The 16842-nt window shown below is 47.0% G+C and overlaps 1 protein-coding gene across 2 annotated transcripts in view; it reads left to right on the top strand.

Moving 5' to 3' along the window:
* The first annotated feature begins 540 nt into the window (after window positions 1-540).
* Spire2 (spire type actin nucleation factor 2) overlaps window positions 541-16842 on the top strand; it is a 51451-nt gene continuing 35149 nt past the window's right edge. The window contains exon 1 of one of the 2 annotated variants that reach the window (XM_045157509.1): window positions 541-828. In XM_045157509.1, coding sequence (XP_045013444.1) covers window positions 561-828 — 268 coding nt within the window. In that variant the 5' untranslated portion in view covers window positions 541-560. Of the gene's footprint in view, window positions 829-1085; window positions 1110-16842 lie in introns of those variants that run through there. The other variant, XM_045157507.1, reaches the window with a different exon arrangement.

Here is a 16842-nt window from a genome sequence, read left to right on the forward strand (position 1 = left end):
CGCCCGTGGCACCTTCCCTCTCTGCTCGCCTCCCGCCCGTGGCACCCTCCCTCTCTGCTCGCCCCCCGCCCGTGGCATCCTCCCTCTCTGCCCGTCCTCCGCCCTCCACCCATGGCAATCTCCCTCTCTGCTTGTCTCCCGCCCGCGGCGCCCTCCCTCTCTGCTCGCCCCCCGCCCGTGGCATCCTCCCTCTCTGCTCGGCCTCGGCCCTCCACCCACGACATCCTCCTTCTCTGCTCGGCCCCCGCCCGTGGCACCCCTCCTCTCTGCTCGCCCCCAACCTCCACCCGTGGCACCCTCCCTCTCTCTCCTCGCCCCCACCCTCTACCCCGTGACACCTTCCCTCTGTGCTCTTCCCCCCGCCCGTGGCGCCCTCCACCCGTGGTACCCTCCTCCCTGTCCAGTGGGCTCCCGCCCTCACCTGCGGCCGCCGGCGCGGGGCGGGGCCAGCGGGATGACAAAGCACGCGGGCGGCGCGGGACCCGCCTCCGCGCTCGGCGGTGCGTCGCCGGGCTGTTATGGAGACCCGCCGCGCGCGCGGGCGGCGATGATGGGCGGCCATGGCCCGGGCGGGCGGCGGCGGCGGCGGCGGCGGCACGGCGGCCCCGGAGCGCGCGGGGGGCGCGGCGCAGCCGGAGCCGTGGGAGCTGTCCCTGGAGGAGGTGCTGAAGGTGTACGAGCAGCCCATCAACGAGGAGCAGGCCTGGGCCGTGTGCTTCCAGGGCTGTCGCGGGCTGCGGGGCGCGCCGGGCGCCGGGCGGCGCATCCGGGACACGGCGGACATCCTCCTGCGCAGGGACGGCTCGGTGGGAGCGCGGCTGGAGCAGGGTGAGGCGCCGGGGCGGGAGGGTGTGGCCGGCGCGGTGGGTGGGAGGCGACCAGGCGTGACCTGCGGGGGTCGGGTGCACCCGGCTCGGACCCCTCTCCTTTACTCAGGAGGTCCCTCGCTGCCCTCTGGCTCCCGGGACACCCCTGTCCTCCTTCCCTGTCTTGACCTGGGACCCTTCCCCCAACCGCCTGAGACATTCCCCAGCTGGGGCGCCCGTGGCTCCTGACGTCAAGGCCAACTGCCCTTTTGCTGCCCGAGGTTGGGGATGCTGTCCTCAGGGGTAAGGGACTTTGTCTAGATCCGTGGTTATCTTTGACAAGGTCTGGAAACCTATCATTACGCTTCTGTCCACACTGGGTTTGGGGGTCTGTCGTCCTTGAGACTTGCTCATAAACCTCCTGGGTGCAAGTCCTCGCTCCCCTGTAGAGCCCATCACCCTTTGGTGGGGACACTGCGGACCTTCCGCAGGAAAGGATACCGAGATGTCTGGTCTTTTGGGCAGCCTGTCTTGCTAGGAATTTGTACTGAGTTGACACCAATATCCTGAGTTTAATTGTGAGCTCAAGGAGAGTGTGTCGTTGATGATGTGAGGGGGGAGGTCCTGGTTTTTCTGATCTTAATCATCAATATGAACCAACAATTAAGGGCTTGAAAGCTATTGGAATTCTATTCAAAGTGGTGAGTTTTAGAGGTTATTTGCTTTTCCCTTTCACTTTCTTCCCTGGAGAATTGTAGTTCTAGTAAAGGGAATATTGTGATTTTACCCCAAAAGTTGATACCCTGTTGGGAGCACAAAGGCAGGCTGTGTGTTTGCTGAATGAAGCTTGGCCTCTCTCCAGCCCTGAGAGCTGTGGGTTTGCAGAAATGCTCTAGAGTAGGCTTGTGTGGGGGACTGGGAAGGACAGGCAAAGCCAGGCAGAAACAATGGACAAGCAACTGCTCCTGTAACAGGCAGGGTTGACTGTGCACACTGCTGCTTTCCCAGGCGACTCAGCCTGTACCCACCTCCCTCTTCCCACCACACCCCTCCCTTTGACACTCGGGATTTGCTAAATTTTGCACAAAGAGCACAGGTTCAACTTCGGCCACAGTTACTCAGAAAGTGGCAGCACCTGGGCTTGCTGCTCATGCTCTGGCTTCTAGAGGCTGGGCTGAAGGGACATGACCTATTCTCACCTGGGGGCCCTGAAGCCTGCACAATCACAGTTTTTGTCCCGAGCCTCTGTCCTCGTGACACTAATAACTGGTCCCACCACACTGCTGGAGGTGTAGCATATAAGCCAGAGTCTGGCTCCCAGCACTGTAGAGTGAGACAAGGTCTATAGGGAATCTGCTTGCTGTGCTCCTCTGATCTTGAAGAGAGGGAGACTGAGGCACAGACTTGTGAATGAGTTGTAAGTGAGAGCTCTGAGCATCTCTTTGCAAAGTGGACAAACCAAGCCGAACTCCCTGTGGGGTGTGTCCTCTGGAGACATGGAAGAGGGCTGTCCTTGCCTGGTTCTCTCCATCCCCCCATTCCTGGAGTTATAGCTGTGCTTTGTTCCTGGTCATTCACAGACACAGCAGCATTTCCTGCCTGGGGGGGTCAAAGCTCAGGCAAGGCACTCTGTTGTGGGAGGAACCAGCCTGTGATAGCAAGAGTTCAAATTTCACTTTCTTTTCAAAATGATCTTTTGATCCTTTTGATCCAAAGGATGATTTTGGTAGTTCATAAGCATGCCGCCTTATGAGGGTGAAGGCAGCTTATGACTTGCTTTTTGTTTTGTTCCACTTTGTTTTAGACAGGTTCTAGGTATGTACTCCAGGCTGAATGTACTCTTCTTTGGCTCACGTGATCCTCCAGACCAACTCTCCCAAGTGCTGGGGCTACAGGGACTTGCTGCCTCTTTAAGGAGTAATTAAAGTACATTTACTTGAGCTGTCCTTGAGCTTCATAAATCAGCTGAAACTTTAAACCAGCCATTCTTAACAGTGGCTAGCTCAGCATTTTTCTGGGACTTAAGTGACCAGTGGATTCACTAAAAGATGTGTGTGGTTCACTTCTGCAAATAGCTGTCAGGAAAATGTCCATACTTCACTCATCAGCATTTTAGTCTTTATTTTTTTCTCCTTCTTTAACTCTTTCTTTCTCCTCCTCCTCCTCCTCCTCTTCTTCTTCTATTTTTTTTTGGTGGTTGTTTTGAGGCATGGCCTCACTCTATCCTGGGCTGGCTTTGAACTCATGGTGATCCTCCTGCTTCAGTTTCCAGAGTGCTAGGATTATAGTCATGAGCTACCATGCCTGGATTTATTCTGCTTTTCATGCCAATAGTATTTCCTAACCTGCTACATTGGTTGTTTTTTTTTGTTGTTGTTGTTGTTTGTTTGATTTTTTTGGTTTTAGTTTTTTGAGGTAGAATCTCATTCTAGCTCAGGCTGACCTGGAATTCAAAATGTAATGGGTAGCCTTGAACTCATGGCAATCCTCCTACCTCTGCCTCCTGATTGTTGGGATTAAAGGCATGCAGCACTATGCCTGGCTCCTACACTGGGTCTTAAAATATATATTTTAGGTCTGGAGAGATGACTTAGTGGTTAAGCGCTTGCCTGTGAAGCCTAAGGACCCCAGTTCAAGGCTCGATTCCCCAGGACCCACGTTAGCCAGATGCACAAGGGTGTGCATGCGTCTGGAGTTCGTTTGCAGTGGCTGGAGGCCCTGGCGCACCCATTCTGTCTCCCTCTATCTGCCTCTTTCTCTGTCTGTCACTTTCAAATAAATAAGTAAAAATAAACAAAAAATTAAAAAATATATATATATATATTTATTTATTTGCAAGAAAAAGATACAGACATGCACATACACGGGGATTGGGAAGCATATGTGCGCACCAGGGTCTTCAGTCACTGCAAATGAACTCCAGATGCATGTGCCACTTTGTACATCTGGCTTTATGCCTGCATTTGGTCTTTTTTTTATTTTCAAATTTTTTTCTATCAACAACTTCCATGATTATAAAAAATATCCCATATTAATACCCTCCCTCCCCCCACTTTCCCCTTTGAAACTCCATTCTCCATCATACCCCTCCCATCTCAATCAGTCTCTCTTTTATTTTGATGTCATGATCTTTTCCTCCTATTATGATGGCCTTGTGTAGGTATTGTCAGGATCTGTGAGGTCATGGATATCCAGGCCATTTTGTGTCTGGGGGGAGCACGTTGTAAGGAGTCCTACCCTTCCTTTGGCTCTTACATTCTTTCTGCCACCTCTTCCACAATAGATGCATTCGGTCTTTTGCACCTGATCACTCATGAAAAGTTCTGGTGAACCTAGATAATAAGAAAATGTAGGCTAGAGAGATTTCTTAGCTATTAAGGTGCTTGCCTGTGAAGTCTAATGACCTTGGGTTCAATTCCCCAGTACCTACGTAAGGCCAGATGCACTAAATGACACATGGAGTTCACTTGTGGCGGCAAGGGGCCATGGCATGCCCATTCTCTCTGTCTCTCTCCTATCTCTCTCTGCTTGCAAATAAAATAAAAATGTTATTTAAAAAATGTCCACTGGGCATGGTGACACACACCTTTAATCCCAGCACTTGGGAGGCAGAGGTAGAAGAATCGCAGTGATTTTAAGGCCACCCTGAGACTACATAGTGAATTCCAGGTCATTCTGGGCTAGAGTGAAACTGTACTTTGAAAAACCAAAGGAAAAAAGAAGAAAATGTTCAAGACCTGGAGAGATGGCTAATTGGCTAGAGATGCTTGCTTGCAAAACCTGACAGTCCAGGTTTGATTTCCCTAGCACCCGCATAAAGCCGGATGCACAAAGTGCCGGATGTATCTGGAGCTCATTCCCAGAGGCAGGAAGCCCTGATATGCTCATAAACTTTCACACTCTTTCTCTGTTCTCATCTCTCCCTCGTTTTCTCTTTCTCGAGTAATTAAATAAAAATATTTAAGAAAGACAATGTTTAAAATAATTTTGGAGCCAGGCGTGGTGGCTCACACCTTTAATCCCAGCACTCGGGAGGCAGAGGTGGGAGGATTGCTGTGAGTTCGAGGCCACCCTGAGACTCCATAGTGAATTCCAGGTCAGCCTGGGCTACAGTGAGACCCTACCTGGAAAAACCAAAAAAAAAAAAAAAAAAAAGAAAGAATTTTGGGGACTGGGGAGACAGCTCACTGGGTGAAAGTGCTTGTTGTAAAAGTATGTCCACCTGAGTTAACCCCTTTGGTGAGATGGGAGACTGAGATGGGGGGGGGGGAGGAAGCACCAGAAGTGCAAGAGCCAGCTAGCCCATGGTATGCAGTGGCAACTACCAAGGGATCTGCCTGAAAACAAGGTAGAAGTTGAGGACCAACCCCTGAGGTTGTCTTACCTCCACATGTGTGATGTGGCAAGCATACACTCACACCCACATAACACACACACACACACAAACATAAAACAAATAAAATAACTTTGGAAACTAGGCATGGTGGCTCCCACCTATAACTTAGACACATGAGAGGCTGGATCAGGAGGATTGCTGTGGCTTCAAGCCCACTCTATACAGTGAGTTTCAGAACAGCCTGAGTGACAGAGTAAGACCCTGTCTCAAAAAAAACACAGTAGAATAAAATATTGGGCTGGAGAGGGATCAGTGTGTAAAGGTGCTTGCTTGCAAAACCTGATAGCCTAGGTTTGATTCCCCAGAACCCATGTGAAGCCAGATACACAAGGTGGCGTGTGTTTCTGGAGTCCATTTGCAATGGCAGGAGACCCCGGTGTGGCTATTCTGTTCCTCTGTCTGTCTGTCTCTCTCTCTCTTTCCTGTCTGCATCTGCATCTTTCTCTTTCAAATAACTAAATACAAATATTTTTTAGATGTCCTATTCATTTATTTTAAAAAATATTTTATTCATTTATTTAAGAGAGAAAAATAGATAGAGAGAGGGGATGGGTGCACCAGGGCCTCTAGCCACTGCAAACGAACTCCAGATACATATGTCACCTTATGCATCTGGCTTTATGTGGGTAGTAGGGAATCAAATCTTGGTCCTTTTGCTTTGCCAGCAAGTGCCATAACCATTAAACCATCTCTCCAGCCCCCAAATATTTTAAATAAAATATTAATAAAACAACTTGGGAAAAAGCCAACAGCTATTTCTGGGGGTGGTGGCACAGGCCTGTAATCCCAGCATTTGGGAGATGAAAACAGGGTATCAAGGTTCATCTGGGGAAATGGCTCAGCAGTTAAAGGCACTTCCTTGCAGAGTCCACCAGCCTAGGTTCAGTTCTCTAATGCATGCATCTGAAGTTCACTTATAGTGACAAGAGGCCGGTTTACACATATTCTCTTTTTCTCTCTCTGCTTGCAAATAAGTAAATTGAAGTAAGAAATAAAGAGTTCAGGCTAGAGAGATGGCTTACAGGTGAAGGCACTTGCCTGCAAAACCTAACGACTCCAGTTTGATTCCCCAGTACCCACATAAAGCCAGATGCACAAAGTGTTGCATGCATCTGGAGTTTGTCTGTGGTGGCTAGAGGCCCTGGCAGGTCCATTGTCTCTGTATCTCTCTCTCTAGGTCTGTCTCTCTTTGCTTTCAAATAAATAAATAAAATAAATATTGAAAAAAATTAAAAGTTCAAGCTCATCTACTATGTACTGAGTTCTAGGCCAGCCTGGGTTACACAGGACTGCTAAAAACTAAAAGAAAGGAGGGAGGGAGGGAAGCAAGGAAGAAAAGTAGGAAGGGAGGGAGGAAAAGTCACCAATTAAACTAGTTGGGAGAATATAAAATATTAACATGCAGCTGGGCGTGGTGGCGCATGCCTTTAATCCCAGCACTTGGGAGGCAGAGGTAGGTGGATCGCCGTGAGTTTGAGGCCACCCTGAGACTACATAGTGAATTCCAGGTCAGCCTGGACTAGAGCAAGACCCTACCTTGAAAAACCAAATAAAAAATATATATATATGTTAATAAATATGTGTGTGTGTGTATATATATATATATATACATATATAATAAAAATATATATACATATATATATATAAATATATATACATATATATATATATATATATATATATATATATATATATATATATATATATATGGCATGCAGGGCTGCAGAAATGGCCCTGTGGTTAAAGACACGATGACTCAAGTTCAGATCCCCAGTACCCATGTAATGCCAGATGCTCAAAGTGGTACATACATCTGGAATTTGTTTGCAGTGGCAAGAGGCCCTGGTGCGCCCATACTCACTCTCTTTTTGTCTGCTTCTTTCTGTTTGTCTCTTCTCTCTCTCAAATAAATTAAAAAATATTAACATACAAGGGGTAATTTTTCTTTCCAAGCTGAGAAGAGGAAAGATTACTGGAATAAACTCCCTAATATTATTTATTTATTTATTTTTCTTTTCTTTTTTTTTCATGTAGTTTAGGCAGTTTTGAACTTGCTATGTTGGTCATGCTGCTTTTAAGCTTGTGGTGATCCTCCTGTCTCAGCCTCCTGAGTGCTGGGATTTTAGGTATGAGATACTATGACCAGCAATTTTCTTTCTTTTAACAAAATATTTTATATTTATCTGAGAGAGAGAGGCAGAGAGAGAATGAGAGCAAGCCAGGTCCTCCAACCTCTGCAAACAAACTCCAGCTTCATGTGTTACCCTGTGCATCTGGCTTATGTGGGTCCTAGAGAATCAAACCTTTGACCAGCAATTTTCTGATCTTTAATTTGAAGACTTCTTCAGGGCCTGCTTGGAAGTAACATTTTATTTATTTATTTATTGTGACAAGTTCTTCCTATGTAGCTCCAGTTGGTTTAGAACTCGAGATCCTTCTACCTCAGTGTAGAGTGCCATCATAATCAGCCACTCCCCTCCTTTCCCCTCCTGTCTTTCTCCTCCCTCCCTCCCTCCCTCCCTCCCTCCCTTCTTTGCAATGGAAACCTGTTCACATATAGAGGTATTAGAACTTCATGACACCAGGTGTGGTGGCTCACACCTGTAATCGTAGCACTCAGGAGGCTAAGGAAGAAGAATCACTGTGAGTCTTAGGCCAGCCTGTACTACAAAGTGAGTTCCACTCAACCTGGGCTAGAGTGAGACCTTCAGAAACAAAACAAGGGCCTGCAGAGATGGCTGAAGGAGGGCTTGTCACACCTGAGTTCAGATCCCCAGCACCCATGAAAAAGCTGGCTCACACCCGTAATCCCAGTACTGGGAAGGCAGAGATGGGGGAATCCCTGAGGCTTGCTGGCTTGCCCATCTAGTGGGACTGGTGAGCCTCAGGTTCAATGAGCAACCCTGTCTCAAAACCAGTGGAGGGCTAGAGAGATGGTTCAGCAGTTAAAAGTGTCTGCTTGCAAATCCTGACAGCCTGGCTTTGATTCTCCAGTACACACATAAAGCCAGAGACACAAAGTGGCACATACCTTTTGGAGTTTTTTATTTTAAAGTTTCTTTTGTTTTATTTTTATTTATTTATTTCACAGCAACAGACAGAGAGAGGAAGAGACAGAGAGAGAGAGAATGGGCACGCCAGGGCCTCCAGCCACTGCAAATGAACTCCAGATGCGTGCGCCCTCTTGTGCATCTGGCTAACGTGGGTCCTGGAGAATCAAGCCTCGAACCGAGGTCCTTAGGCTTCACAGGCAAATGCTTAACTGCTAAGCCATCTCTCCAGCCCCCCTTTTGGAGTTTATTTGCAGTGGCAGGAGACCACTGGCTTGTTCATTCTCCTCCCACCTCCAATTAAATAAAATATTGGGGGGGGGGACTTTTTCTTTTCCTTTTTTTTATTTTTCAAGGTATGCTCTCACTCTAGCCCAGGCTGACCTGGAATTCTGTGTCCCAGACTGGCTTTGAACTCATTGTGATTCTCCTACCTCTGCCTCCAGAGTACTGGGATTAAAAGTGTATGCCACTCATCAGGCTATTTTTATTTATTTATTTTTGTTTGATTTGTTCTTAGGTTTAAATCAAATATTTTTTATTTATTTATTTACTTATTTTTTATTTTTATTTTTTGGTTTTTCGAGGTAGGGTCTCACTCTGGCTCAGGCTGACCTGGAATTCACTATGTAGTCTCAGGATGGCCTTGAACTCATGGCGATCCTCCTACCTCTGCCTCCCGAGTGCTGGGATTAAAGGCATGTGCCACCACGCCCGGCATATTTTTTATTTTTATTCATTTGTTACAGACAGAGGAAGAGAGAGAATGGGTACACCAGAGCCTCTAGCCTTTGCAAATGAACTCCAGATGCATGCACCACCTTGTGCATCTGGCTTATGTGGGACCTGGAGAATTGAAGTTGGATCCTTAGGCTTCGCAGGCAAGAGCTTCAACTGCTAAGCCATGTTTCCAGCCCTAAATAAAATATTTTTATAAAGTAAAGCTGGGCATCGTGGTGCATGTCTTTAATCTCAGCACTCAGGAGGCAGAGGTAGGAGGATGACAGTGAGTTTGAGGCCAGCCTGAGACTACATAGTGAATTACAGGTCAGCCTGAGCTAGAGTGAGACCCTACCTCAAAAAAAAAAAAAAAAAGTGAGCCAGGCTTTACATGGGTAATGGGGAATTGAATCCAGGACAGTGGGCTTTGCAAGCAAGCAACTTTAACCACTGAGTCATCTCCTCAGCCCCTGGCCTTTAGTTTTACATGTCTCCTCCTCACAGGTGCATGCAGTGAGTATTACCAGAGGAGAGAATTTGCTCCTCCTGAGTCTCCTGGTTGCCAGAATGTTTGTGGTTGAAACATACTCCTAGAGACTGATTGAGATGGGGAGGGGATATGATGGAGAATGGAGTTTCAAAGGGGAAAGCAGGGGAGGGAGAGGGAGGATATTACCATGGGATATTTTTTTTAATATATATATTTTTTAATTTTTTATTTATTTGAGAGTGACAGACACAGAAAGAAAGACAGATAGAGGGAGAGAGAGAGAGAATGGGCGCGCCAGGGCTTCCAGCCTCTGCAAGCAAACTCCAGACGCGAGCACCCCCTTGTGCATCTGGCTAAGGTGGGACCTGGGGAACCGAGCCTCGAACCGGGGTCCTTAGGCTTCACAGGCAAGCGCTTAACCGCTAAGCCATCTCTCCAGCCCGATGGGATATTTTTTTATAATCATGGAAATTGTTAATAAAAATTTGAAAAAAGAAGAAAGAAAGAAAGATCCTCCTGAACCAGATTTGTCCTGTGGGCTCCTGCCTGCATCTTCTTAAGTCCCTGTATCAGCCACATGGCCTGCCTCACTATTGCAGGGTACCTCCAGTCCTGTGGAGTCTATGTCCTGTGAGGGTCACGTGGGCAACTCGTGTTGGGGGTGACTCCAGGCCACCTTGGACAGGTGACTGGAACAAAGTTCAGAGGTGCTCACAGGGCAGGTGTACAGGCAGCAGAGGGTACCATTGGGATCCCACTCTGCCAACGAAAAAACTGGAAGTTCGCAAAGGAAGAGCAGCTGCCCAAATCACCTTGATGGGAGTGACTTGGAACCTGCCTTAGAGGTGGTATAGTGTCTCTGCAGCCTTAGAATACGACCCCCAAAAGGGAGCTCTGGCCTGTGTGGGGGCAGCAGCAGGTGTCAGGTACCTCCATGTATTGCAGCCAGATTCAAACTTGGGAATCCAGGGTCCTGGGCAGATTGCTGCCCAAAGCACACAGTCTGTGAAGGCCTCCCTATGCACGTCTTGATGGCGACTCTCCTGTCTCCTACGCCCTCTCACTTGGAAGAGAGGAAGTGAGGGCTGGGTGTTGCAGGGTTGTGGCAGGGTGCCTGACTGCTGTGGGTGTGGATGCGAGCTAGGTGTGTCTGTGAGCTGGGTGTGTTTGTAGATAGTTTTCCCGATTTAGTTTCAGCTCTGAGATAGGCTTACCTCACAGGAAGACAATCCTTTAGGTGTGTTTTCCCTTCGTAACACTGCCTATACCCGGGGTTGCTGTCCCAGAAAACCCCAGGATACAGTAGCCATGGTACTGGTACCCAGACCACCCAGTTATTTGCAAGCTCACTACTGTGCTTCTGGGAGAAGTCTTTAACTCTTTAAGTGATGAGCTGTCTCCCCAGCAAGATATCTTTAACTCTTAAGCAGCCTGTGGGGTCCTTATATTACTTGTGCGGCTTGACTTGTAGTAGGAGTATAGCCCCAGCCTTGGTGACATGTTCTGGGCCCTAGTCCTACTGTGCACTCAACTGAGACCACCCTAGTATAGATGGAGAATAATTTCTCTGCTCCACATAGCACAGAACCAATTGTCTTTTGGGTTCAGCTGTGGAGTATTGGAGTGGTGGGCACAGCCAAGATTCCCTCAGCCTGTCAGCTGAGTGGTCTGGTCCTAGAATGTGGCCCACCTGAGCAGGTGAGCCCAGGTTCCCAGGTTTCAGCCCTAGTGATTAACTCTCAGTTCTCAGAGGGAGTTAGGCCTCCACATGAGGCAGAGGCGTGGTTTCAGGACAGTGGCTCTGCCGTCTTGCTACTTAGGCAAATCAGCATGTGCTGAGGTCCAAGCACCTGCAAAAAGTATCCAGCCTCTCCCTTCACATCCATCTCTCAGCTCAGTGAATCCTGTTTACTCTGGGACAGTGGCCTTGTCATCTTTTCCCAGGGGAGCAAGACAAGAGGGTGGGCAGAGCTTAAAAAGAGAACACATATGGGGTTTTAGTGGCTTACAAACCTGCTAGTTTAAAACACCATAGATTTATTCTCTTCCAGTTAAGGGACCAGAAATCCAGAATAATATCTATCTTCTGGTCAGCTATTAACAGCCTACTTCACCTGCTGCCTCAGTGCCCTTGCCATGTAACACAGCATGTCCACAGGTCCTGGTGGACGTGAGCATGAACAACTTTGGGGCCATCGTTCTGATGACCACAGAAGGGAAACAGTTGAGGATACTATTCTGATTCCACCCCCACATCTGATGTCACATTTGTCATTCTTCCCTCTTCCTTTTTAAAATATTTTTATTTTATTTATTTATTTATTTATTTATTTATTTATTTATTTATTTATTTATTTATTTATTTATTTGACAGAGAAATCGGGAGAGAGAGAGAATGGGTGCTCCAGAACCTCTAGCCACTGCATATGAACTCCAGATGCATGCACCTCCTTGTGTATCTGGCTTACATGGATACTTGGGAATTGTACCTGGGTCGGTCCTTCTTTCCTTCCTTCCTTCCTTCCTTCCTTCCTTCCTTCCTTCCTTCCTTCCTTCCTTCTTTCTTTCTTTCTTTTTTTAGAGAGAGAAGTGGCATGCCAGGGCCTCAGCCACTGAAATTGCACTCCAGATGCTTGCGCCACCTAGTGGGCATGTGCAACTTGTGCTTGCCTCACCTTTGTGCATCTGGCTTTTGTGGGATCAGGAGAGTTGAACATTGGCCCTTAGGCTTTGAAAGCAAGTGCCTTAACTGCTAAGCCATCTCTCTAGCTCCAAACCTGGGTTCTTAGGCTTCACAGGTGAAAACCTTAGCCTCTGAGCCATCTCTCCAGCCCCTCTTTCTTCTTTCTTATTTTAAATACATTTCAAGGAGATTGTATATACCCCTTTAAATACTTCAGGTATGTATGTTGTTAACTAGAGTTTAGAGTCGTGTGTGTGTGTGTGTGTGTGTGTGTGTGTGTGTGTGTTTTGCTGGGGATGGAACCCAGAACTTTGCACTTGCAAGGCAAGAACTCTATCATTAATCTACACCCCAATCCCCTTGGCTATTTCTTTTCGTGCAAAATTTGCACAGAAGTTGATATAGTACAATATACTTAGGAGGTGAAGGCAGGAGACTCTTCAGGAGTTCAAGGTCATCTTCACCTATATATGCATTGGAGGCCAGCCTTGGATATATGAGACCTTGTCTCAAACAAAACAAAAAACAATATAAGACATACATGTAATAAAACATGGCCAGGCATGGTGGCACACACCTTCAATCCCAGCACTTAGGAGGCAGAAGCAGGAAGGTCACTGTGAGTTCAAGACCACCCTGAGACTACATAGTGCATTCTGGGTCAGTCTGAGCTAGAGTGACACCCTACCTCAAAGAAACAAAAATAAAATAAAATAAAAACCATAAATGAATCCTAAGTGTGCATTCACTGGTCTAGCTCATACTGCAGCCTCTGCTGTGGAAGTCTCACTATATCTGGGTAGCTGTCAAAGTTCCCCTGCCTGTCGCCTTTCCAGGCCCAGAAATCTGCATACCACAGCTGCCCAGAGTCTCAGATCCTGTACCAGCTCCAGAATTGTAATGCAACCAACTGTTATCACACTTGAGTGAGTAGGTATCAAAGCCACTGGTGGGCATGCTCTACAAGGCAGAGTCCCACCCTAGAGTGCAAACCTTCAGGTCTGAAAAGAACCTGAGAAGCTACATCTGTCTCTGTTTTGTGCATACATTTGCGGGTGTGTGATATGTATAGTGTGTGGCATATGCATGACTGTGAAGATGTGTATGCTCCATGTATGTGCCGGAGGCCGGAGGTGAATGTCATGCATTCTTCTCTTATCACCCATGCACGTACTTCCTTGACACAGCATCTCTTCTGCAACCCAGACCCGCTGTCAGTCTGCAAGCCCCAGCAATTCTCCATCCTTCTCTATCCCTGCCCATTTGTGTTACAGATATGTGTGAGCCCACCAACCTCGGAGGCCCTCATGCTTAAATAGCAAATGCTTTTCATTGCTGAGCCATTTTCCTAGGCCTGTTTTTGGCTTTTGAGACAAGGTCTCACTCTAGCCGAGACTCACCTAGAACTCATTAGATAGCTCAAGCTAGCCTCAAACTCATGCCAACCAGCATTTTTCTTTTACAAGGTCCAAGCTAGGCTTGCAATGGCGACTGTCATCGAGATCCACACCTAGTAGATCGGGTTTCTGCTGTAGAAAGATATTTCCTGGGAGTGTGTATGTCAGAGAAGCCTGTTGATCTCAGTCCAGGGATCAACCGCCGCCCATCTGTGGAAATAGAGGAGGAGGAGGAGGAGGAACACACCTGTATCCCTTTGCCCCACAGAGCTGTTTGCTAAGCAAGCACGGGACTGGCACTCCGGGCTTCCTGCGGGCGTGTCTCCCCCTCAGCTTTGACCAGTTTCCAAGGCTGATGCTTGACCTGGAGCGCAACTGTTTTACAATTCATTTCTCGACAATGCCACATGCCTGTATGGGTAGCTTACTAAGTGCCAGACGCTGGGTGTGTTTCCACTCAATCCTTACAAACACTTGTGTGGTAGGTGATATCCCATTTATGACAAGGAACTAAGGCTGCTGCAAGCCACACTGACCCTTTGGCACCAAAGTCTGGTGGTTCCAAAGCTCTAGGCTGCACCCTGACCTGAAGTTGGTGGTGTGTGATCACTCACCCACATTTATTTATTTATTTATTTAAAATTTTTTTTAATTTTTATTTATTTATTTATTTGTTTGAGAGCGACTGACACAGAGAGAAAGACAGATAGGGGGAGAGAGAGAATGGGCGCGCCAGGGCTTCCAGCCTCTGCTAACGAACTCCAGACATGTGCGCCCCTTGTGCATCTGGCTAACGTGGGACCTGGGGGACCGAGCCTCGAACCGGGGTCCTTAGGCTTCACAGGTGAGCGCTTAACTGCTAAGCCATCTCTCCAGCCCGTATTTATTTATTTTTTTTTATTAACAACTTCCATGATTAAACAATATCCCTCCCCTCACTTTCCCCTTTGAAACTCCATTCTCCATCATAATATTTTATTTATTTGAGGCACGCAGAGAGAGGGAAAGATAGATAGATAGATAGATAGATAGATAGATAGATAGATAGATAGATAGTAGAATGGGTACGCCAGGGCCTGTAGCCACTGCAGATGAACTCCAGATGCATGTGCATCTGGCTTACGTGGGTCCTGGGGAATTGAACCTGGATCCTTTGGCTTTGCAGGCAAGCACCTTAACTGCTAAACAATCTCTTCAGCCCCAAATTGATTTCTTGACTCTAGAAGCCCCACATATTTCCAGATTTAGAAGATTTCGAGGGAGGACCATGGAGGTGTCCTTGCCTCACTGTCTCTGGCTGCCCAGCCTCTATCCTCATAGGCAGCCAACAGCATCCTGCACAGATAACACACAGGGGCTAAATTCAGGAGTTATGATCTGCTCTTCCCCAGTAGGGGCCTTGAATCAACTCAGCACAAAGGACATCTTTTATTTTTTTTTTCAAGGTAGGCTCTCATTCTAGGCCAGGCTGACCTGGAATTCACTATGTAGTCTCAGGCTGACATCAAATTCATGGTGATCCTCCTACCTCAGCCTCCAGAATGCTGGGATTAAAGGCATGTGCCACCACACTTGACAGGACATCTTTAGTGTTTATTTATTTATTTTGGTTTTTCGAGGTAGGGTCTCACTCTGGTTCAGGCTGACCTGGAATTCACTGTGTAGTCTCAGGGTGGCCTTGAACTCATGGCGATCCTCCTACCTCTGCCTCCCAAGTGCTGGGATTAAAGGTGTGTGCCACCATGCCCAGCATTTAGTGTTTATTTGTGACAGGATCTTGCTTCAAATTTAAGATCTTCCTGCCTCGGCCTCTCTGGTTCTGGGATTACAGATGTGTACCATCACCTCTGAAAACTTTTGTCCTTTTTTTTTTTTAAGAAATCATTTTTTTTTAAACTCTAATCTTTATATTTTCTTCTTTTTTCTTTTTTTTATGAGAGAGAGAGAGAGATTGGTGTGCCAGGGCCTCTAGCCACTGCAGTCAAACTCCAAACACATGCATCACCTTGTGTCCATGTGTCACTTTATGTATTTGCCTAAGGTGGGTCCTAGGGCATTGTACTTAGATGCTTTAGGCCTCACAGGCAAGTGCCTTGAGTGCTAAGCCATCTCTCTAGCTCCTATATATATTTTCTTTTTTTATGTTTAGAGAGAGAGACAGAGAGAGAATTGGCATGCTAGGGCCTCAGCCACAACAATTGAACTTCAGATGCTTGTGCCACTTAGTGGGTATGTGCGACCTTATGCTTGCCTCACCTTTGTGCATCAGGCTTATGTGGCATCTGGAGAGTTGAACATGGATCCTTAGGCTTCACAGGCAAGCACCCTAACCACTAAGTCATCTCTCTATTTCTCTAGCTCCTATAGTTTTATTTATCAAGAGAGAGACAGAGAGCACATGGGTGTACCAGGGCCTGCCTTTTACCTCTGAAAATGAACACTGGATCATGTGCCCCTTTGTGGGCCTGGCTTTATGTGGGTATTGGAGAATCAAACCTGGGGCATCAGGTTTTACAAGCAAGCACCTTTAACAACTGAGCCATGTTTGCAGCCCTCATTTGTTATTTTAACAAAAGAATGTCATGGTGAGCATGCACTTCCTGCAGGGGAATTGAGCCCTTAGCAGAACTAGGGAGTGATGCTGATATAAACCAAGTATCCTGGTTCCAGCTCTTGCCTTGATATGGTATTTATAGACATAATAAGAACTCCTTGGCCCAGCTCCATCATTTGTTATCTGTGTGGTCTTGGATAAATTTCTCAGTCTGTCTGAGCTCCGGTTTCCTCATATGTTAGAGAAAACAATCATGAAAGCTGGTTGTGGTAGAACACTCTTACAGACCTAGCACTCAGCACTCTGGAGACAAGAGGACCATAAACTCAAGGATAGCCTAGTGAGACCCTGTCTCAAAAACAAAATCAAATAACAGCCGGGTGTGGTGGCACATACCTTTAATCCCATCACTTGGGAGGCTAAGGTATGAGTATCATCATGAGTTTGAGGCCACCTTGAGACTAAGGAGTGAATTCCAGGTCAGTCTGGGCTAGAGGAAGACCCTATCTAAAAAAAAAAAAAAAAGAAAAGAAAAGAAAAAGAAAACAAGAAAGAGAGAGAGAAACCATTAACACCAACTCATGAGTCCGTCTGGCCTGAGGTCATTATTAGCATTTGTTAGTTTGTAACATCTGTAGAGTTTTGGGCTTGGCCTCTGGCTGTGTGGCCCATCATTCAGAATCCACAGCTTTCTCTTCAAAACCCAAGACTTGCTTGGCATAGTGGTATACACAATAATCTTGGTA

Source organism: Jaculus jaculus, chromosome 1, assembly GCF_020740685.1.
Source record: "Jaculus jaculus isolate mJacJac1 chromosome 1, mJacJac1.mat.Y.cur, whole genome shotgun sequence".
In the NCBI taxonomy this organism is placed as follows: domain Eukaryota; kingdom Metazoa; phylum Chordata; class Mammalia; order Rodentia; family Dipodidae; genus Jaculus; species Jaculus jaculus.